Source organism: Carassius carassius, unplaced genomic scaffold (genome assembly GCF_963082965.1).
Source record: "Carassius carassius unplaced genomic scaffold, fCarCar2.1 SCAFFOLD_77, whole genome shotgun sequence".
Classification (NCBI taxonomy): Eukaryota; Metazoa; Chordata; class Actinopteri; order Cypriniformes; family Cyprinidae; genus Carassius; species Carassius carassius.
Window position 1 is genome coordinate 176,030 of NW_026775206.1, and position 23,671 is coordinate 199,700.

At 46.1% G+C, this 23,671-nt stretch overlaps 2 protein-coding genes across 5 annotated transcripts in view; one reads left to right on the forward strand and one right to left on the reverse strand.

The window, feature by feature from the left end:
- The window catches only part of LOC132139437 (protein PHTF2-like), a 30,233-nt gene extending 24,927 nt beyond the window's left edge, over nt 1-5,306 (reverse strand). For all 4 annotated transcript variants that reach the window (XM_059547788.1, XM_059547789.1, XM_059547791.1 and 1 more), the window contains exon 1: nt 4,855-5,306. The gene's annotated coding sequence lies outside the window, so the exon portion shown is untranslated. The remainder of the gene's footprint in view (nt 1-4,854) is intronic.
- Nucleotides 5,307-12,847: 7,541 nt separating this feature from the next.
- Nucleotides 12,848-23,671, forward strand: part of LOC132139440 (tyrosine-protein phosphatase non-receptor type 12-like) — a 36,633-nt gene continuing 25,809 nt past the window's right edge. Inside the window, exon 1 of the mRNA XM_059547794.1 lies at nt 12,848-13,279. Coding sequence (XP_059403777.1) covers nt 13,190-13,279 — 90 coding nt within the window. The 5' untranslated portion in view covers nt 12,848-13,189. The remainder of the gene's footprint in view (nt 13,280-23,671) is intronic.

Below are 23,671 nucleotides of genomic sequence, written 5' to 3' on the forward strand. Positions count from 1 at the left end.
TGTGTCCTCCTGTCACATCATGAGGGACAAAAATTAAACCCTGTTCTTTAGCAATGCTCTCTGCAAATACTTACCCTGTATTCACTATTTTTTTTTTTTGTGTGTGTGTGTGTTATGTGACTATATATGTACAATATGGACATGAATAATTTTTTTTTATTATTATTATTATTATTATTTTTATTTTTTTTATCTACATATCTGTATATCTATATATCTGTATAACTTGTTCACTGTTTATTGCTTTGGCAACATTGTGCTGTTTCACAGTCATGCCAATAAAGCTCATTTGAATTGAAAAAAAAATTGAATTGAGAGACAGAGAGAGAGCGAGAGAGAGACAGAGGGAGAGTGAGAGAGAGAGACAGAGAGAGAGACAGAGAGAGAGAGAGAGAGGGGAGAATTTAGCGTGTTTTCATTGATTTCAAGAAAGCATTCAACTCAATCTTGCATGAAAGACTATTCCTAAAACAGTGGAATAGGAGGTAAAATCTACACTGACCAAATTATAAATGCACTTGTTTTATCTAAGACTTTTTCTATGTACAGAAAAGGCCTATTTCTCTCAAATATTGTTCACAAATCTGTCTAAATCTGTGTTAGTGAGCACTTCTTCTTTAAAAATTCTTTAAGACTTAGAATTTGCAATTATTACAGTTATTACACTTATATACAAAACTTTGTATTATGCTTGCTATAGTCTGTGACGTCACGCGCACTATCGCCGGTGGCAGTAGACAACCGCGGTAGCAACTGACCACCGCGGTGATGCGGTTGTCACGGCAACCGTCACAGCCCTAATTTTAGACTGGTCTTTCTAAGACACACCTGTGTAATAATCATGCTGTCTAATTAGCATCTTGATATGCCACATCTGTGAGGTGGATGGATTATCTCGACACTAACACAGATTAAACCACTATCCCAAAATAAACTAAATATTTCCCCAATTTAATAATTGCACCACAACCGAAAACTCACTTTCATTCTTGGTAAAATATCTGAATGTGCAAATCTAGCTGCAAGATTTATAACAGCCTGCCGACTCCTGAGACACAGCCACCAACATCCAGAGAATACACTCACACCAAAGCAACACACACACACGACTACAGATAATGCTGAATCCAGTTATTCAGTTTACTAATGTGATGGGTCTCCTGCTTCCCCGCCACGGCCGGCCAGTGGGGGAAGCTGTACTGCTAAATCATGTGCACCTGTTGCTTGTTATCTCTCCTTATTTATGTTTGGGTGTTGAATGTGTTCAGAAGGAAGATTTCCTCTTGGGTTTTGTTTGGGGTAATTTTGTGTTTGGTTTCTTTCTTAATTTGTAAGTATCATTTGTTCCTTTGAGTTTTCAGATACATTGTTATGATGAAACTGCTAAAAACCTTCTATCAGAACTCAGTCTAATTATTCACAGTTTAAATAAAAGATTAATTAGATTAATAAGATTAATTTGGTTTTCACTGCGTCCTCCTTTTTGTCATGACTTGAAGCCGGTTGTGACACTAATTAAATAAATACAGAAATAATCTGCTACATAACTTTTAGTATATCATATGTTTATATGTATCCTTCTAATATTACTTGTTCAAATGTTATTTTAATTGCTATATTGTTCAAAATGACACTGTTGTACATGTTCTCTTTTCCTGTGCATGCTTTGGCAATGCAAAATGTACTTTTGACATGCCAATAAAGCTAACTGAATTGAAGAGAGACAGAGAGAGAGAGACATCAGAAAGACTGTACAACATCAGAAAATCATACAGATGGGCTGAAAACAGCGCTGAAGAATACCAGAAAGCACTTAGCAGCCAAAAAATACAAGCACTGATAGATAACTTTCTAAATAACATCTATGCTCACACCAATGAAGAAGGTGTCAATCTTGCGGTCAAAGATTTAAATTACATATTTGAAAAATCAGCAAAACAATCCAAATTGAAAACAAAATCTTGAAAAAATCTAATACCCAAAAATGACAAAAATTGGTTTGATCAGGACTGCCAAACTACTCGCAAAAAACTGAGAACACTGTCAAATCCGAAACACAGAGATCCAAATAATACAGAGATCCTCCTTCTTTACTGTGCAACACTAAAACAATACAAACATACACTCAGAACCAAAAAAGCACAATACACCCAAAACCAAGTCACAATAATTGAGAAGTCAGTGAACACAAACCAATTTTGGAATAACTGGAACAATCTGAAAAAAACTGATCATGAAGAATTGGCAATCCAAAATGGAGAAATATAGGAAAGTCATTTCCAAACACTGTTTAATAAAGTACAAACAGACACAAACTGTAAACAAAACCAAACAATCAACCAATTGGGAAAACTAGAATTAGCAATCAAAGATAACCAAAACCCATTAGATTTTCCAATAACTGATACAGAACTTAAAGAAAAAATCAAAAACCTCCAACTCAAAAAAGCCTCTGGACCTGATGGGATATTAAATGAAATGATAAAACACAAGCAGTAGGGGTGTAACGGTACGTGTATTCGTACTGGACCGTTTCGGTACAGGGCTTTCGGTACGGTACATGTGTGTACCGAATGACGGAATGCAATATTTTGCATGCGGAACATAAGTACATTTTCGTGTATCCAAACGAACATATTAAGTGGCGGAAGTCTCCGCGTTCAGCGCAAATCCCGCCCTGCAGCTGATTCTAAGGCCGGCGACACACTGGATGCGTGGCGCAAGCGTCTCAGCTGCGTGGCGTGTCCGTTTTTAATTCGGCTCCCATGTTAACAGGTTAGACCTTGTAGACTGCCTGCGTGAGACTAGAAATAGAAATAGAACAGTCAACCTGAAGAAAACCACAATCATGATCTTCCAGAAAAGATCCAGATCCCAGGGAACACAACACACATTTACGTTAGGCACTAACCAGATAACACACACACCACACTACAACTACCTGGGTTTGAAAATCACATCCACAGGAAACTTTAATCATGCTGTGAATGAACTGAGAGATAAAGCACGCAGGGCCTTCTACGCCATAAAACGGCAATGTCCTATAGAAATCCCTATTAGAATTTGGTTGAGAATATTAGAATCAGTAATTGAGCCCATTGCACTCTCTGGCAGTGAGGTGTGGGGTCCACTGACCAATCCAAATCAAGATCTCACCAAATGGGAAAAACATCCAATTGAGACCCTGCATGCAGAACTGTGTAAAAACATATAACACGTGCACCGGCATACAACAAATAACGCATGCAGGGCAGAATTAGGCAAATATCCTCTAATCATAAAGATACAAAAAAGGGCAATTAAATTCTGGAAACATCTGAAGCTCAGTGACTCCCAATCATATCATTATAAAGCCCTTCAACACCAAGAGATGAGCAAAGAAAGCAGTCCCCTCCCTCAGCTGATCCAGAGTCAGTCCTGATGCTTCACTAACATCTACTGATGCTCTGAATCACATCAGAATCAATCAGATTACTGCACAAATCAAACCGAATTACAAACCCAAACAGATCAACAGAGTAAAATGCGATGCTCTCTGACTCTAAAGAGGGAGTAGAGTATGGCAGAGTATCTGTACACAGTGTCAGATCAGAAACTGAGAAGCACGCTGACCAGATACAGACTCAAGATACAGACACAAGCTGATGATAGAGACGGGCAGACACAGAAAAACATGGCTGCCAGCGGAGCAGAGACTGTGTTCACACTGTGATCTGAATCAGATGGAAACAGAAGTGCACTTCCTAACACAATGCCCCAAATACACGGACATACGGACAGTGTTCTGTGATCAAATACAGCAGATCCATCAGACATTTAAAACTCTCCCGAAGCAGGAGAAACTGGCGTATCTGTTCGGAGAACACAAGAACTGCTGTGTGTTTGCTGCTCAATATGTGTCTGCCTGTCATGATGTTAGAGAAAACACTCGACCTGCCCTGATCTGATGTTTCCAGCACATGTAGATTATGTTATGCCATATTACTGTATTGTATTACTTAGAATATGGTATTAGATTTACAGATATACATCTATTTTATTTTATTTCTAACTTATACATTCACATACACTAATTCACTTTGCACTACATGGTTAATACTTTTTATGTATTTTATTATTACTATTATTCTTTTTCTTTCTGTAAATACATATGTGCACTATTTGTAAGCAGCCCAGCTGCAACTGCTTTGGCAATACACATGTACAGTTTTTGTCATGCCAATAAAGCACACCTACATTGAATTTGAGAGAGAGAGAGAGAGAAAGAGAGAGAGACAGAGAGAGAGAGAGAGAAAGAGAGAGAGACAGAGAGAGAGAGAGGGAGAGAGAGAGAGGAGAATTTAGTGTAGTCAGGCCTCTCACTAACTGACTCCCTGAAGTTGTGTGTGTGTGTGTGTGGGCTGCTCACACACATCTGGACACAGGTTCACTGGAGAACTGAATGTTTTCTGTTGTAACTGGTCAGTTCATGATTTGAGTGTGTGTCTGATCAGATCAGCTTCAGGTGAGTGTGTGATCTGCTGCTGTCTAACACTGATCGAGTGAAAGGACACAGAAACTGAGTGTGTTACCATCCGTTTATAAATCTGTGTGCATCACTGACTGTGTGTGTGTATGTGTGTGTCTGTATCGTGTGTGTGTGTGTGTGTGTGTGTGTCTGTATCGTGTGCGTGCGTGTGTGTGTCTGTATCGTGTGCGTGCGTGTGTGTGTGTGTGTGTCTGTATCGTGTGTGTGTGTGTCTGTATCGTGTGTGTGTTTGTGTGTGTGTGTGTATCGTGTGTGTGTGTGTGTCTGTATCGTGTGTGTGTGTGTGTGCTGATCGTTCATGTAGGTATCAGATCTTCATCTCTTACCGTTACGCGCCGCTTCAGTCGTTATTGTTCGACACACCGACGGAAGATTGACCTGAGATGACGATGATGATGAAGAAGATGATGAAGATCGCTGTGTCTCAAAGCGTTTACTGAAGAATCGCTCGCAGCTGTAAGACCCGCGTTACCGGCGCGCACGGAATAATGGAACAAACGCGCAGCAAAATTCGCGCGATCTTCACATTCACGCTGAATAATAACGGCCGTTAACCGCGCGAAAACCGTCCTAACGACCGTTATTACCGTTAAAAGCAGGACTCGTGCGGGATGTGTGCCGCAGATACAGAGACTGGCGGAGGCGCGCGCACGCAGGAATAACGGTCGAGTAATGGCGCCCTCTGCAGGTCACATGACCGCAGCGCTTCAGCGCGACTAATCTCGTTCTTTAGCGTCTCATAATGCGACAAGAACGACTGTCCAGCTGAAATAACCGACGACAAAAGGTTACACAACTCCTGAAACGATGGTCAGCTGATCGGTGTTTCCATGGACGCCGATGTTCCACACATCCGGGACACGCGCTGAACCCGGAAACAGATCCCGGTGTGATTGACAGCTGCAGACAACAGTGCGCGCTCCAACAAAGCCAAAGAACGATCCGCTGTGTTGTGATTGAGATGAGGATCGTTTAAACACGCTTCTGATGAGAGTTCACGGATGATCCTGCTGACCTCGGCGGAACTGTGCGGTGAGTGACGTCACGTGCGTGAGGATGTCGATGGAGATGATGATGATGAAGATTGTGATGATGAAGATGACGGTGACTGACCTGGTCTGATGTGCAGATGTCTCTGGCCCAGCAGGTTCTTCTTCCTCCTCTTCCTCGCGCTGCTGGAGCTGGAGCTGGTTCCTGGTCTTCTGCTCGTCTGGGTGTAAGACAGCGCTCTGCGGCTGATGCTGACCGGATGCAGACCGTGAGGCTGCTGGACCGGACTCGTCCTGCGGCTGAAGCTCCTGATAAACTCTGCTCAAGTGCACCGAGGACAGAAGCTGCTCTACACACAGAGGATGCTCACAACAAATGATGATTTAATGTAGTTCATTGATAAAGAAAATCTATTTATGACATTATTTTTGACAGCATGCTCATCTTACAGCATTTTTACACAAGTGCCTCAAACCTTTAACAGCACTGGAGCTTTTACAGAAGGTTTCTTGAAGCGTAATTACTGTATAATTACAATTAATGGCTAAATGAATGTTTGGAAATATGAACTGATAATTCCTGCTGACACACTACAGCAAAAGATAGAAAATAACTATTAATAATAATAAGATAGACTTCAAACCAGTTTATAACGGCTGGAAATAACCTGCATTCTGATGATTTTGGCCAGCGCTGTGTGAAGATGTTAGTACATGAACACTCCTCAGTGTCTACAGAGAGCAAACAATCCACTGTTTCTGCTCCCTCTCTTTTCTCTCTCTCTCTCTCTTTTTTTTTTTTAAGAAATTTGACTCTTAAATGAATTTTGCACGTTTGAGTTTCAGTGATATGTGGTTTTATGTTGTGATGGAGTTGAAGCTCTTACTGCCAGCAGATGTATTTTCTGTAGCTGAAGGCAGACCGATGAAGGGAAATCCAGTGAAACATTCATCACATCATCTGACGGAGCAGAAATCTGTCACTCCAACAATTTCCAAGTTAGAGCCAGCAAAAATACAGAAAATCACAATAGTGTATGAAGCTCCAAACACTGTATCTCTGAGCACAGACTCCTGATACAGCCGTGACCAGATCTTCAGCATGACCTGAAGAAGATGTTAATAAATCTCAGATTAGGATGATGTTATCTAATCATTGGTAAAAAAAACTACATCCTCTGAAGATCACGTCTCATTGTGCTGTCACCGTACACAGATTTACAGGCAATAAAATTATATGATATGTAAAGGCCAACAGAGTAGTTAAGCACTATTTTTATTATAGCTACGCTATAAGGTTTTATTATTACGGTATCGGACTTTTATTTTGATAACCAAAGAAACCGGAAGTATGGTGACGGAAACGAAACTGGCAAACGGCGCAAAGGACGAAAGGAAAGTCTGAAAAGGTTCACAGTTAAAAACAGTAAAAGGCCACGGAGAAACAGTTAAAACTGCAAAGTTTAGCTTCGGTCAATTGGGGAACAAGGTTGGTATAGTTAATAAGAAATATATTTGAGTTACTTGAAATGTTTATTGTAAAATGTATAATTGTGGCCTAATGGTTAGAGAGTCGGACTCCCAATCGAAAGATTGTGAGTTTGAGTCCCGGGCCGGCAGGAATTGTGGGTGAGGGGAGTGCATGTACAGTGCTCTCTCCACCTTCAATACCAGGACTTAGGTGCCCTTGAGCAAGGCATCGAACCCCCAACTGCTCCCCGGGCGCCGCAGCATAAATGGCTGCCCACTGCTCCGGGTGTGTGCTCACAGTGTGTGTGCGTGTGTGTGTTCACTGCTCTGTGTGTGTGCACTTTGGATGGGTTAAATGCAGAGCACAAATTCTGAGTATGGGTCACCATACTTGGCTGAATGTCACTTTCACTTAAGATTTGGTAATGCTATCGGATTGAAACTAATGTAATGAGCTGTGTAGCGTTCGAAATGTGATGGTAATGCATGGTTTATTTGTTTGTTACTCAGCTCTTACGCTGGTTGATGACACGGACGGCAATAAAAGTCATTTTAACCATCAGTTCTGGCCTTCTCAATATTGACTGGATGCTACATGATATAATGATTTGGACGAATCTGAATCTAAACGTTCAAGTCAAGTCTGCTTTATTGTCAATTCTTCCACACATGTAGAGTACATACATACAGAGAACTGAAATTGCAGTTCATGAAGATCCAGATACTGAAGGATGAAGGAGTTCAGACAGTAGCAGAAGACAGAGAGATGGAAATGCTTGAATCTATCGCAGTAATGGAGGAGAAAATGGTCATTAGTTTGGTGAGAACGAGTGTTTATGGACACTGCTCAAGGTGAGCGAGGTCTTCTTCACAGCAGCGGTTCTGTTTAGTCCTGCCATGTGACAAATGATTTTTAATCACAAATGTTGCACGTATTTGATAACTGTTTATTCACAATACAAGACTAATGTAAATGAAACGAAGGTTGTCAGCAGCAGCCCCAGATGAAGGTCAGAGAGCGTGTAGTTCAGTCTGTGGTCAGTAGATGGCATCTCTGCAGAGAAACAGCTCTACACTCTTCTCTTCTCTCCACTCCATGATTAATTACAAGAGGAATAAACCTGCTCAGGCTGAAACCTATTCTCCCAAATACTGCAGTGACAAATGATTCTGTTAGCTTTCATTCATTAGTGTATCACATCAGCTCAGGGGCGTAGATTACGCACTTTTTCAGGCAAATGTGTTCGTATAGGTTTTCAAGAGCTGGTGTGAATAAATATAGATTTAAACTCAAAGAGACAGGATAGTCTGCGTATGAGCTGATGTTTTTTCGGACCAAGAAGGCGAGATGAACGTCACGGAGCGCTAAACACTCATGCAGTGCGAGTGTGTGTGTGTGTGTGTGTTTCATTCATACTCGAAGCCGGAGGGCGCTCTCGCGCAGAAAGTCATACCAGGAAACTCCTAATATGGACAACAGTCCAGCTATAGCTGTATGAAAACAGTTGTTTTCGGTTTTGTTTTTTTCAAGTCCAACAAAATCTCAAACAGATGATAAATAAAGTATATGAACAATGCAGTGCTAATTGACATAGCATTTATTACAGTATAGAAACTATTCTGCCTTATGTGATAAAAAGTGTTTGGTAGTATATAAACTAATCATTATTTGTTATTGTCCAGCAGTTATAGATTTCTAAGCCAAAACAAAAGCTAGAAATTAGAGAAACATTCAGAAATAATTCTGATATTCTGATTTGCTGCTAAAAAAGACAAAAAAAACTCTTATTATGATAATGTTGAAAACAGCTGAGTATCATTTTTTCAGGTTTTTTTGATGAATAGACAGTTCAAAAGAGCAGCATTTATCTGAAATAGAAATCTCTTGTAAAATGATGCCTTTATCATCACTTTTGATCAATTTAAATAATCCTTGCTAAATACAAGTATTAATTTGTATCATTTATTTATTTGTATCATTTATTTATATATACTGACATATATAAGCTTTTGAATGATATAGTGTATAATGTTGCAAAAGCTTTTTATTTCACACAAATGCTGATCTGTGGATCCTTCTATTCATCAAAGAATGCTGAAAAAATTTACTCATCTGTTTTAAATATTGATAATCATCATTTTAAAATGATTTCTGATTAATGTGACACTTAAGACTGGAGGAATGATGCTGAAAATTCACCTTTGATCACAGGAATACATTACATTTAAAATATATTCAAATAGAAAACAGTTATTTTAAAAAGTACAAATATTTGACAATATTACTGCTTTTGCTGTACTTTGGATGAAATAAAGGCAGGCTTCGTGAGCAGAAGAGACTTCTTTCAAAACATTAAAAATCTTACTGTTAAAAAACTGTTGACTATAGTAGGCTCTATAGATTACAGAAATGTTATATCGTAATGTTTTATATATATATATATATATGTGTGTGTGTGTGTGTGTGTGTGTGATTTCTGTCCCCCTCACTTCTGAAAAGATGGCTACGCCCCTGCATCAGCTCCACATTTTCATGTTTGTGTCTCTCTCTAACCCTAACCCTGCGATGGATCGGTCAGGCTGATTGACTGTTTGTGTTAGTGATGATCAGTGCAGATTGTGTGTGTCTAGCCTCACACACACACACACACACACACCTTTATATGTTACCCTTGGGAGATATCATCAGGAAACATGGTGTTAGCTTTCACTGTTATGCTGATGATACTCAGCTCTATATTTCTTCGTGGCCCGGTGAAACACACCAATTTTAAAAACTAATGGATTGCATAGTCGATATAAAAAACTGGATGACGAGTAATTTCTTACTGCTAAATTCTGAAAAAACAGAGGTGTTAATTATAGGACCTAAAAACTCTGCTTGTAATAACCTAGAACACTGTCTAAGACTTGATGGTTGCTCTGTCAATTCTTCTTCATCAGTTAGGAACCTAGGTGTGCTATTTGATCGCAATCTTTCCTTAGAAAGCCACGTTTCTAGCATTTGTAAAACTGCATTTTTCCATCTCAAAAATATATCTAAATTACGGTCTATGCTCTCAATGTCAAATGCAGAAATGTTAATCTATGCATTTATGAGCTCAAGGTTAGATTATTGTAATGCTTTATTGGGTGGTTGTTCTGCACGCTTAGTAAACAAACTACAGCTAGTCCAAAATGCAGCAGCAAGAGTTCTTACTAGAACCAGGAAGTATGACCATATTAGCCCGGTCCTGTCAACACTGCACTGGCTCCCTATCAAACATCGTATAGATTTTAAAATATTGCTTATTACTTATAAAGCCCTGAATGGTTTAGCACCTCAGTATTTGAATGAGCTCCTTTTACATTATAATCCTCTACGTCCGCTACGTTCTCAAAACTCAGGCAATTTGATAATACCTAGAATATCAAAATCAACTGCGGGCGGCAGATCCTTTTCCTATTTGGTGCCTAAACTCTGGAATAACCTACCTAACATTGTTCGGACACACTCTTGCAGTTTAAATCTAGATTAAAGACCCATCTCTTTAACCTGGCATACACATAACATACTAATATGCTTTTATTATCCAAATCCGTTAAAGGATTTTTAGGCTGCATTAATTAGGTAAACCGGAACCGGAAACACTTCCCATAACACCCTATGTACTTGCTACATCATTAGAAGAATGGCATCTACGCTAATATTAGTCTGTTTCTCTCTTGTTCCGAGGTCACCGTAGCCACCAGATCCAGTCTGTGTCCAGATCAGAGGGTCACTGCAGTCACCCGGATCCAGTACGTATCCAGACCAGATGCTGGATCAGCACCTAGAAAGGACCTCTACATCCCTGAAAGACAGCGGAGACCAGGACAACTAGAGCCCCAGATACAGATCCCCTGTAAAGACCTTGTCTCAGAGGAGCACCAGGACAAGACCACAGGAAACAGATGATTCTTCTGCACAATCTGACTTTGCTGCAGCCTGGAATTGAACTACTGGTTTCGTCTGGTCAGAGGAGAACTGCCCCCCCAACTGAGCCTGGTTTCTCCCAAGGTTTTTTTCTCCATTCTGTCACCGATGGAGTTTCGGTTCCTTGCCGCTGTCGCCTCTGGCTTGCTTAGTTGGGGTCACTTCATCTACAGCGATATCATTGACTTGATTGCAAATAAATGCACAGACACTATTTAACTGAACAGAGATGACATCACTGAATTCAATGATGAACTGCCTTTAACTATCATTTTTTCATTATTGACACTGTTTTCCTAATGAATGTTGTTCAGTTGCTTTGACGCAATGTATTTTGTTTAAAGCGCTATAGAAATAAAGGTGACTTTGACCTGCTGTAGAGCTCTGATCTTACGCTGTCAGTCAGAAGACGTGTGTCTCTGTACGAGACGAGAGAAAGAAGGCCTTCAGATGGAGATCATGAAGCTAGTCAGAGGAGATCACCTGTACTAACCAGTACTGTTAACTAGTTCCTCTGACCCTCCAGAACATCTCCAAGCAGAGCTGAGAGTGACCAATGAGAAGCGTGATGGAAGAGAAGTTGATTTGATCACTTCCTGTTCCAGAACATTCCTGTGTCACTGGCTGGAGGGAACGTATTTTGTACAAGCACTTTCACGCTGGTCTCTGCAGCTTTGTGTGTGTGTGTGTGTGTGTATGTGTGTGCTAAGACAAGTAAATACCAGTGTAGAGTGTGTGTTGGGATAACGTGAATGATGTGGGTGCACCCATGTGTCTTGGTGTTGTGTAACTGTGTGTGTGTGTGCGTGTGTGTGTGTGTGTGTGTGTGTGGCAGAAGAGAGAAGCTATGTGATCGGCTGCAGAGTCACGTCAGGGCTTGCTAAAGAACATTCCTGAACTCAGCTGCTCAGAAACTTTCTCTTCTCATCTCTACAGAAACAGCATCACACATGTGTGTGCTCCACACACACACACACACACACACACACACACACAGGCGGATGAATGGGTTTCTCCTGCTGTGTCTGTGGATGTCGTGTCAGTCTGTAGACAGAAGCTGAAATTATGTTTACAGCAAATAAAGGTCTGTTCTGTGTGGATCAAGGGTTAGTTGTGTTTCTGATCAAACGCTGTGGTTGAGTTTGCTTAACCATATTACCAGCAACTTTACTTGTGCGGATAGTCACGTCACGTCCTTTCTGTGTGTCATACATTAGTCTGTGATTTTATCACTTCAGCCTCATGTTTATACATGTTAACTTTATAAATGATCAAGTCTTGAAGCTATATTTGTGAAAAAGTGAAATATCCCACATTGCAGCTCTTCCATTGTATTCACAGTCACTGTAAATGTGTTCTTGTGGACTGAAAACAACAAGTCAGATTAAACACACTGTACAATATTCAAACCCAAAGCACCCCCCCCTCAAAAAAAAAACACAGGATGGTGCATTTACTTTGTTAAAATAAAAATGCATAACTACAAGTGATATGTTGCATAATGTTACAGAGAGGATACCATAAGAAATATAGCAGTAAAAAAAGACATTAAATGTCAGAATTAACTTTCTGACTACAGAGTGCATATGAGAACATCCATGACACGGATGAAAAAACTATAATCACTGTATAACAAGGGAAATGATTTACACTCAGCACGAACAATCACACACAGTCAGACAATGCTGAGAATGACGGTGACGCTGTTAAATACCCCGTATGTCAGCGCGGAAGAGGCGGGTCTAACCTGGCTCAGGGAAGTGGGCGGGAGCATATTCGGCCAATCAGAGGTGAGCTCGTAGGACGCAGTGATTGACAGTCAGTAGGGACACATAATCGGAGCGCGTCTTTGATTGAAGTGATGATTCACCCAATCACCGCTGCAGAAGTCTCGGTCTCTGTCCAATCACAAGCGGCGGGGGGCGGGATCGCGGCAGCGGTGCTCGGGCGGTCCGCTTGTGTGCAGTGTGTGAATGTGGCAGCCGCAGGGAGGGGCGCGCTGTTTATTTCATTATTAAAAGTGTTTTCTGACTGAAGTTAAAGTGATTTCTAACGGAGGATATACATCTGCTCCTCCGCGCGACGCGCGCCGCTCCTGTCCGCGCTCTTTGTGCCGTTTCATCGCTGGACGGAGAGGATCATGGGGCCGTGAACATGTTGGAATAATCGATCAAAAGACTCCTTTGCTGAACAGATTTATATTTATTTATTCTTTAGCTTCGCGGATGAATGAAACGCACCGTCAGGATGGAGCAGGTGAATATCCTGAAGAGATTCATTGAAGCTTTAAGAAGCGGCGAGCAGAAAGCAGAAGAGAACTTCAGCTCGGACTTCATGGTGAGAACTTCGAGCTGAAGAACTGTCACACACACACACACACACTCACACTCATCTCTCTCTCTCTCACTCACACACACACACACACCTCACACATCTCTCACACACAAAAAGTGCTGATGTTGAGAGAGAGATGAGTGTGTGTGTGTGTGTGTGTGTGTGAGAGTGACAGCTGTTGCAGATGTGTGTGCTTCTGTTGTTCATGATGGAGGAGTGTGTTTCTGCTTCTCTTCGTCTGGTGTCTGTGATGATGACTCCGGCTGATGAAGGTCAGCTGTGATCAGATTATCTGTAGTTAGTTGGTTAGTTAGTTGGTTAGTTAGTCATGTTTATTCATAAACACACAAACTCAGCTGATGGAGGACTGAGGGATGTTCTGCTGTGCTTTCTGATCTGCAGCAGTGTGTTGTGGGTAATCTGATGGGTTTGAGAGTCAGTGAGAGGTCAGAGGTCAGGGGCTGTGATTGTGTGTTTGGTTCTGTCACACAGTGTCCCCCCCCACACACACACACACACTTCATTCCTCCTGTGCTTGTTTGTTTCTGCTGCTCTGATTTAATTCTGTGTTTTCTGGAGCTTACAAGGATAAAAGTCACTCCAGTAAAGCCCTGAAACTCTCTGGAATTCCCAGAAGCCCTTACAGGAAGTGATGTAACAATATTTTTATGTGTGATCTGGGGGCTCATAAGCATGCTTTGATTTGCGTTGTGAGGATTATTTCATGTTTTCATGTGGGTGACATATCACTCGACCTCGAGTGTGTGAGTGTCAGGGGTGTGTGTGTGTGTGTGTGAGTGAGTGTGTGAGTGTCAGGGGTGTGTGTGTGTGTGTGAGTGAGTGTGTGAGTGTCAGGGGTGTGTGTGAGCGTGTGTGTGTGTGTGAGTGTGTGAGTGTCAGGGGTGTGTGTGTGTGTGTGTGAGTGAGTGTGTGAGTGTCAGGGGTGTGTGTGTGTGTGAGTGAGTGTGTGAGTGTGAGTGTCAGGGGTGTGTGTGTGTGTGTGAGTGAGTGTGTGAGTGTCAGGGGTGTGTGTGTGTGTGTGTGTGTGTGAGTGTGTGAGTGTCAGGGGTGTGTGTGTGTGAGCGTGTGTGTGTGTGTGTGAGTGTGTGAGTGTCAGGGGTGTGTGTGTGTGTGTGTGAGTGAGTGTGTGAGTGTCAGGGGTGTGTGTGTGTGTGAGTGAGTGTGTGAGTGTGTGAGTGTCAGGGGTGTGTGTGTGTGTGTGAGTGAGTGTGTGAGTGTCAGGGGTGTGTGTGTGTGTGTGTGTGTGTGAGTGTGTGAGTGTCAGGGGTGTGTGTGTGTGAGCGTGTGTGTGTGTGTGTGTGTGAGTGAGTGTGTGAGTGTCAGGGGTGTGTGTGTGTGTGTGTGTGTGTGTGTGTGTGTGAGTGTGTGAGTGTCAGGGGTGTGTGTGTGTGAGTGAGTGTGTGAGTGTCAGGGGTGTGTGTGTGTGTGAGTGAGTGTGTGAGTGTCAGGGGTGTGTGTGTGTGTGTGTGAGTGTGTGAGTGTCAGGGGTGTGTGTGTGTGAGCGTGTGTGTGTGTGTGAGTGTGTGAGTGTCAGGGGTGTGTGTGTGTGTGTGTGTGAGTGAGTGTGTGAGTGTCAGGGGTGTGTGTGTGTGTGTGTGTGTGAGTGTCAGGGGTGTGTGTGTGTGAGCGTGTGTGTGTGTGTGAGTGTGTGAGTGTCAGGGGTGTGTGTGTGTGTGTGTTGAGTGAGTGTGTGAGTGTCAGGGGTGTGTGTGTGTGTGAGAGTGTGTGAGTGTCAGGGGTGTGTGAGTGTGTGTGAGCGTGTGTGAGTGTCAGGGGTGTGTGTGTGAGCGTGTGAGAGTGTGTGAGTGTCAGGGGTGTGTGTGTGTGTGTGTGTGTGTGAGTGTCAGGGGTGTGTGTGTGAGTGAGTGTGTGAGTGTCAGGGGTGTGTGTGTGTGAGCGTGTGAGAGTGTGTGAGTGTCAGGGGTGTGTGTGTGTGAGTGAGTGTGTGAGAGCGTGTGAGAGTGTGAGTGTCAGGGGTGTGTGTGTGTGTGTGTGTGTGTGTGTTGAGTGAGTGTGTGAGTGTCAGGGGTGTGTGTGTGTGTGTGTGAGCGTGTGAGAGTGTGAGTGTCAGGGGTGTGTGTGTGTGTGAGCGTGTGAGAGTGTGTGAGTGTCAGCGGTGTGTGTGTGTGTGTTGAGTGAGTGTGTGAGTGTCAGGGGTGTGTGTGTGTGTGTGTTGAGTGAGTGTGTGAGTGTCAGCGGTGTGTGTGTGTGTGTGTTGAGTGAGTGTGTGAGTGTCAGGGGTGTGTGTTGAGTGAGTGTGTGAGTGTCAGGGGTGTGTGTGTGTGAGCGTGTGTGAGTGTGTGAGTGTCAGGGGTGTGTGTGTGTGTGTGTGTGTGTGTGAGTGTCAGGGGTGTGTGTGTGTGAGCGTGTGTGTGTGTGTGAGTGTGTGAGTGTCAGGGGTGTGTGTGTGTGTGTGTTGAGTGAGTGTGTGAGTGTCAGGGGTGTGTGTGTGTGTGTGTGTGTGTGTGTGTGTGTGAGAGAGTGTGAGATAAAAGGATAAAAGTCACTCCAGTAAAGCCCTGAAACTCTCTGGAATTCCCAGAAGCCCTTACAGGAAGTGATGTAACAATATTTTTATGTGTGATCTGGGGGCTCATAAGCATGCTTTGATTTGCGTTGTGAGGATTATTTCATGTTTTCATGTGGGTGACATATCACTCGACCTCGAGTGTGTGAGTGTCAGGGGTGTGTGTGTGTGTGTGTGAGTGAGTGTGTGAGTGTCAGGGGTGTGTGTGTGTGTGTGAGTGAGTGTGTGAGTGTCAGGGGTGTGTGTGAGCGTGTGTGTGTGTGTGAGTGTGTGAGTGTCAGGGGTGTGTGTGTGTGTGTGTGAGTGAGTGTGTGAGTGTCAGGGGTGTGTGTGTGTGTGAGTGAGTGTGTGAGTGTGAGTGTCAGGGGTGTGTGTGTGTGTGTGAGTGAGTGTGTGAGTGTCAGGGGTGTGTGTGTGTGTGTGTGTGTGTGAGTGTGTGAGTGTCAGGGGTGTGTGTGTGTGAGCGTGTGTGTGTGTGTGTGAGTGTGTGAGTGTCAGGGGTGTGTGTGTGTGTGTGTGAGTGAGTGTGTGAGTGTCAGGGGTGTGTGTGTGTGTGAGTGAGTGTGTGAGTGTGTGAGTGTCAGGGGTGTGTGTGTGTGTGTGAGTGAGTGTGTGAGTGTCAGGGGTGTGTGTGTGTGTGTGTGTGTGTGAGTGTGTGAGTGTCAGGGGTGTGTGTGTGTGAGCGTGTGTGTGTGTGTGTGTGTGAGTGAGTGTGTGAGTGTCAGGGGTGTGTGTGTGTGTGTGTGTGTGTGTGTGTGTGTGAGTGTGTGAGTGTCAGGGGTGTGTGTGTGTGAGTGAGTGTGTGAGTGTCAGGGGTGTGTGTGTGTGTGAGTGAGTGTGTGAGTGTCAGGGGTGTGTGTGTGTGTGTGTGAGTGTGTGAGTGTCAGGGGTGTGTGTGTGTGAGCGTGTGTGTGTGTGTGAGTGTGTGAGTGTCAGGGGTGTGTGTGTGTGTGTGTGTGAGTGAGTGTGTGAGTGTCAGGGGTGTGTGTGTGTGTGTGTGTGTGAGTGTCAGGGGTGTGTGTGTGTGAGCGTGTGTGTGTGTGTGAGTGTGTGAGTGTCAGGGGTGTGTGTGTGTGTGTGTTGAGTGAGTGTGTGAGTGTCAGGGGTGTGTGTGTGTGTGAGAGTGTGTGAGTGTCAGGGGTGTGTGAGTGTGTGTGAGCGTGTGTGAGTGTCAGGGGTGTGTGTGTGAGCGTGTGAGAGTGTGTGAGTGTCAGGGGTGTGTGTGTGTGTGTGTGTGTGTGAGTGTCAGGGGTGTGTGTGTGAGTGAGTGTGTGAGTGTCAGGGGTGTGTGTGTGTGAGCGTGTGAGAGTGTGTGAGTGTCAGGGGTGTGTGTGTGTGAGTGAGTGTGTGAGAGCGTGTGAGAGTGTGAGTGTCAGGGGTGTGTGTGTGTGTGTGTGTGTGTGTGTTGAGTGAGTGTGTGAGTGTCAGGGGTGTGTGTGTGTGTGTGTGAGCGTGTGAGAGTGTGAGTGTCAGGGGTGTGTGTGTGTGTGAGCGTGTGAGAGTGTGTGAGTGTCAGCGGTGTGTGTGTGTGTGTTGAGTGAGTGTGTGAGTGTCAGGGGTGTGTGTGTGTGTGTGTTGAGTGAGTGTGTGAGTGTCAGCGGTGTGTGTGTGTGTGTGTTGAGTGAGTGTGTGAGTGTCAGGGGTGTGTGTTGAGTGAGTGTGTGAGTGTCAGGGGTGTGTGTGTGTGAGCGTGTGTGAGTGTGTGAGTGTCAGGGGTGTGTGTGTGTGTGTGTGTGTGTGTGAGTGTCAGGGGTGTGTGTGTGTGAGCGTGTGTGTGTGTGTGAGTGTGTGAGTGTCAGGGGTGTGTGTGTGTGTGTGTTGAGTGAGTGTGTGAGTGTCAGGGGTGTGTGTGTGTGTGTGTGTGTGTGTGTGTGTGTGAGAGAGTGTGAGATAAAAGGATAAAAGTCACTCCAGTAAAGCCCTGAAACTCTCTGGAATTCCCAGAAGCCCTTACAGGAAGTGATGTAACAATATTTTTATGTGTGATCTGGGGGCTCATAAGCATGCTTTGATTTGCGTTGTGAGGATTATTTCATGTTTTCATGTGGGTGACATATCACTCGACCTCGAGTGTGTGAGTGTCAGGGGTGTGTGTGTGTGTGTGTGAGTGAGTGTGTGAGTGTCAGGGGTGTGTGTGTGTGTGTGTGTGTGAGTGAGTGTGTGAGTGTCAGGGGTGTGTGTGTGTGTGTGTGAGTGTCAGGGGTGTGTGTGTGTGAGCGTGTGTGTGTGTGTGTGTGAGTGTGTGAGTGTCAGGGGTGTGTGTGTGTGTGTGTGAGTGAGTGTGTGAGTGTCAGGGGTGTGTGTGTGTGTGTGTGTGTGTGTGTGAGTGTGTGAGTGTCAGGGGTGTGTGTGTGTGTGTGTGAGTGAGTGTGTGAGTGTCAGGGGTGTGTGTGTGTGTGAGTGAGTGTGTGAGTGTCAGGGGTGTGTGTGTGTGTGTGTGTGTGTGTGAGTGTCAGGGGTGTGTGTGTGTGAGCGTGTGTGTGTGTGTGAGTGTGTGAGTGTCAGGGGTGTGTGTGTGTGTGTGTGTGAGTGAGTGTGTGAGTGTCAGGGGTGTGTGTGTGTGTGTGTGTGTGTGTGAGTGTCAGGGGTGTGTGTGTGTGAGCGTGTGTGTGTGTGTGAGTGTGTGAGTGTCAGGGGTGTGTGTGTGTGTGTGTGTGTTGAGTGAGTGTGTGAGTGTCAGGGGTGTGTGTGTGTGTGAGAGTGTGTGAGTGTCAGGGGTGTGTGAGTGTGTGTGAGCGTGTGTGAGTGTCAGGGGTGTGTGTGTGAGCGTGTGAGAGTGTGTGAGTGTCAGGGGTGTGTGTGTGTGTGTGTGTGTTGAGTGAGTGTGTGAGTGTCAGGGGTGTGTGTGTGTGTGAGAGTGTGTGAGTGTCAGGGGTGTGTGTGTGTGTGTGAGTGAGTGTGTGAGTGTCAGGGGTGTGTGTGTGTGAGTGTGTGAGTGTCAGGGGTGTGTGTGTGTGTGAGCGTGTGTGTGTCTGTGTGTGAGTGTGTGAGTGTCAGGGGTGTGTGTGTGTGTGTGTGAGTGAGTGTGTGAGTGTCAGGGGTGTGTGTGTGTGTGTGTGTGTGTGTGTGAGTGTGTGAGTGTCAGGGGTGTGTGTGTGTGTGTGTGAGTGAGTGTGTGAGTGTCAGGGGTGTGTGTGTGTGTGAGTGAGTGTGTGAGTGTCAGGGGTGTGTGTGTGTGTGTGTGTGTGTGAGTGTCAGGGGTGTGTGTGTGTGAGCGTGTGTGTGTGTGTGAGTGTGTGAGTGTCAGGGGTGTGTGTGTGTGTGTGTGTGAGTGAGTGTGTGAGTGTCAGGGGTGTGTGTGTGTGTGTGTGTGTGTGTGTGTGTGAGTGTCAGGGGTGTGTGTGTGTGAGCGTGTGTGTGTGTGTGAGTGTGTGAGTGTCAGGGGTGTGTGTGTGTGTGTGTGTGTTGAGTGAGTGTGTGAGTGTCAGGGGTGTGTGTGTGTGTGTGAGAGTGTGTGAGTGTCAGGGGTGTGTGAGTGTGTGTGAGCGTGTGTGAGTGTCAGGGGTGTGTGTGTGAGCGTGTGAGAGTGTGTGAGTGTCAGGGGTGTGTGTGTGTGTGTGTGTGAGTGTCAGGGGTGTGTGTGTGAGTGAGTGTGTGAGTGTCAGGGGTGTGTGTGTGTGAGCGTGTGAGAGTGTGTGAGTGTCAGGGGTGTGTGTGTGTGAGTGAGTGTGTGAGAGCGTGTGAGAGTGTGTGAGTGTCAGGGGTGTGTGTGTGTGTGTGTGTGTTGAGTGAGTGTGTGAGTGTCAGGGGTGTGTGTGTGTGTGTGTGTGTGTGAGAGCGTGTGAGAGTGTGTGAGTGTCAGGGGTGTGTGTGTGTGTGTGTGTGTTGAGTGAGTTTGTGAGTGTCAGGGGTGTGTGTGAGCATGTGAGAATGTGTGAGTGTCAGCGGTGTGTGTGTGTGTGTGTGAGTGAGTGTGTGAGTGTCAGGGGTGTGTGTGTGAGCGTGTGAGAGTGTGTGAGTGTCAGGGGTGTGTGTGTGTGTGTGTGAGCGTGTGAGAGTGTGAGTGTCAGGGGTGTGTGTGTGTGTGAGCGTGTGAGAGTGTGTGAGTGTCAGCGGTGTGTGTGTGTGTGTTGAGTGAGTGTGTGAGTGTCAGGGGTGTGTGTGTGTGTGTTGAGTGAGTGTGTGAGTGTCAGCGGTGTGTGTGTGTGTGTGTTGAGTGAGTGTGTGAGTGTCAGGGGTGTGTGTGTGTGTGTTGAGTGAGTGTGTGAGTGTCAGGGGTGTGTGTGTGTGTGTGTGTGTGTGTGTGTGTGTGAGTGTCAGGGGTGTGTGTGTGTGTGAGCGTGTGTGTGTGTGTGAGTGTGTGAGTGTCAGGGGTGTGTGTGTGTGTGTGTGTGTGTGTGTGAGAGAGTGTGAGAATGTGTGAGTGTCAGGGGTGTGTGTGTGTGAGTGAGTGTGTGAGTGTCAGGGGTGTGTGTGTGTGTGTGTGTGTGTGAGTGTGTGAGCGTGTGTGAGTGTCAGGGGTGTGTGTGTGAGCGTGTGAGAGTGTGTGAGTGTCAGGGGTGTGTGTGTGTGTGTGTGTGTGTGTGTGAGTGTGTGAGCGTGTGTGAGTGTCAGGGGTGTGTGTGTGAGCGTGTGAGAGTGTGTGAGTGTCAGGGGTGTGTGTGTGTGTGTGTGTGTGTGAGTGTCAGGGGTGTGTGTGTGAGTGAGTGTGTGAGTGTCAGGGGTGTGTGTGTGTGTGTGTGTGAGCGTGTGAGAGTGTGTGAGTGTCAGGGGTGTGTGTGTGTGTGTGTTGAGTGAGTGTGTGAGTGTCAGGGGTGTGTGTGTGTGTGTGTGTGTGTGAGAGCGTGTGAGAGTGTGTGAGTGTCAGGGGTGTGTGTGTGTGTGTGTTGAGTGAGTGTGTGAGTGTCAGGGGTGTGTGTGTGTGTGTGTGAGAGCGTGTGAGAGTGTGTGAGTGTCAGGGGTGTGTGTGTGTGTGTGAGAGCGTGTGAGAGTGTCAGGGGTGTGTGTGTGAGTGAGTGTGTGAGTGTCAGGGGTGTGTGTGTGTGTGTGTGAGCGTGTGAGAGTGTGTGAGTGTCAGGGGTGTGTGTGTGAGCGTGTGAGAGTGTGAGTGTCAGGGGTGTGTGTGTGTGTGAGCGTGTGAGAGTGTGTGAGTGTCAGCGGTGTGTGTGTGTGTGTGTTGAGTGAGTGTGTGAGTGTCAGGGGTGTGTGTGTGTTGAGTGAGTGTGTGAGTGTCAGGGGTGTGTGTGTGTTGAGTGAGTGTGTGAGTGTCAGGGGTGTGTGTGTGTGTGTTGAGTGAGTGTGTGAGTGTCAGGGGTGTGTGTGTGTTGAGTGAGTGTGTGAGTGTCAGGGGTGTGTGTGTGTGTGTGTGTAAGCGTGTGAGAGTGTGTGAGTGTCAGGGGTGTGTGTGTGTGTGTGTGTGTGTAAGCGTGTGAGAGTATGTGAGTGTCAGGGGTGTGTGTGTTGAGTGAGTGTGTGAGTGTCAGGGGTGTGTGTGTGTGTGTGGTGAGTGTGTGAGTGTCAGGGGTGTGTGTGTGTGTGTGTTGAGTGAGTGTGTGAGTGTCAGGGGTGTGTGTGTGTGTGTGTGTGTGAGCGTGTGAGAGTGTGTGAGTGTCAGGGGTGTGTGTGTGTGTGTGTGAGTGAGTGTGTGAGTGTTCGGGGTGTGTGTGTGTGTGTGAGCGTGTGTGTGTGAGCGTGTGAGAGTGTGTGAGTGTCAGGGGTGTGTGTGTGTGTGTGAGCGTGTGAGAGTGTGTGAGTGTCAGGGGTGTGTGTGTGTGTGTGAGCGTGTGTGTGTGAGCGTGTGAGAGTGTGTGAGTGTCAGGGGTGTGTGTGTGTGTGTGTGTGTGTGTGAGCGTGTGAGTGTGTGAGTGTCAGGGGTGTGTGTGTGTGTGAGAGTGTGTGAGTGTCAGGGGTGTGTGTGTGTGTGTGTGTGTGTGAGCGTGTGAGAGTGTCAGGGGTGTGTGTGTTTGAGTGTCAGGGGTGTGTGTGTGTGTGTGTGTGTGTGAGCGTGTGAGAGTGTGTGAGTGTCAGGGGTGTGTGTGTGTGTGTGTGAGCGTGTGAGAGTGTCAGGGGTGTGTGTGTGTGAGTGAGTGAGTGTGTGAGTGTCAGGGGTGTGTGTGTGTGTGTGTGTGTGTGTGTGAGAGTGTGTGTGAGTGTGTGAGTGTCAGGGGTGTGTGTGTGTGTGTGAGTGTCAGGGGTGTGTGTGTGTGTGTGAGCGTGTGAGAGTGTCAGGGGTGTGTGTGAGAGTGTGTGTGAGTGTGTGAGTGTCAGGAGTGTGTGTGTGTGTGTGAGTGTCAGGGGTCTGTGTGTGTGTGTGTGTGAGCGTGTGAGAGTGTCAGGGGTGTGTGTGTGTGTGAGTGTCAGGGGTGTGTGTGTGAGAGTGTGTGAGTGTCAGGGGTGTGTGTGTGTGTGTGAGCGTGTGAGAGTGTCAGGGGTGTGTGTGTGTGTGTGTGTGTGTGTGTGTGAGTGAGTGTGTGAGTGTCAGGGGTGTGTGTGTGTGTGAGTGAGTGTGTGAGTGTCAGGGGTGTGTGTGTGTGTGTGTGTGTGAGTGTGTGAGTGTCAGGGGTGTGTGTGTGTGAGCGTGTGTGTGTGTGTGAGTGTGTGAGTGTCAGGGGTGTGTGTGTGTGTGTGTGTGTGTGTGTGTGAGTGAGTGTGTGAGTGTCAGGGGTGTGTGTGTGTGTGTGTGTGTGTGAGTGTCAGGGGTGTGTGTGTGTGAGCGTGTGTGTGTGTGTGAGTGTGTGAGTGTCAGGGGTGTGTGTGTGTGTGTGTTGAGTGAGTGTGTGAGTGTCAGGGGTGTGTGTGTGTGTGAGAGTGTGTGAGTGTCAGGGGTGTGTGTGTGTGTGTGAGTGTGTGTGAGCGTGTGTGAGTGTCAGGGGTGTGTGTGTGTGTGTGTGTGTGTGTGAGTGTCAGGGGTGTGTGTGTGAGTGAGTGTGTGAGTGTCAGGGGTGTGTGTGTGTGAGCGTGTGAGAGTGTGTGAGTGTCAGGGGTGTGTGTGTGTGTGTGTGTGTGTGTGTGTGTGTGAGTGTCAGGGGTGTGTGTGTGAGTGAGTGTGTGAGTGTCAGGGGTGTGTGTGTGTGAGCGTGTGAGAGTGTGTGAGTGTCAGGGGTGTGTGTGTGTGTGTGTGTGTTGAGTGAGTGTGTGAGTGTCAGGGGTGTGTGTGTGTGTGTGTGAGAGCGTGTGAGAGTGTGTGAGTGTCAGGGGTGTGTGTGTGTGTGTGTGTGTGTTGAGTGAGTTTGTGAGTGTCAGGGGTGTGTGTGAGCATGTGAGAATGTGTGAGTGTCAGCGGTGTGTGTGTGTGTGTGTGAGTGAGTGTGTGAGTGTCAGGGGTGTGTGTGTGTGTGTGTGAGCGTGTGAGAGTGTGTGAGTGTCAGGGGTGTGTGTGTGTGTGTGTGAGCGTGTGAGAGTGTGAGTGTCAGGGGTGTGTGTGTGTGTGAGCGTGTGAGAGTGTGTGAGTGTCAGCGGTGTGTGTGTGTGTGTGTGTTGAGTGAGTGTGTGAGTGTCAGGGGTGTGTGTGTGTGTGTTGAGTGAGTGTGTGAGTGTCAGGGGTGTGTGTGTGTGAGCGTGTGTGTGTGTGTGTGTGTGAGTGTGTGAGTGTCAGGGGTGTGTGTGTGTGTGTGTGTGAGTGAGTGTCAGGGGTGTGTGTGTGTGTGTGTGTGTGTGTGTGTGTGTGTGAGTGTCAGGGGTGTGTGTGTGTGAGCGTGTGTGTGTGTGTGAGTGTGTGAGTGTCAGGGGTGTGTGTGTGTGTGTGTTGAGTGAGTGTGTGAGTGTCAGGGGTGTGTGTGTGTGTGAGAGAGTGTGAGAATGTGTGAGTGTCAGGGGTGTGTGTGTGTGAGTGAGTGTGTGAGTGTCAGGGGTGTGTGTGTGTGTGTGTGTGTGTGTGTGAGTGTGTGAGCGTGTGTGAGTGTCAGGGG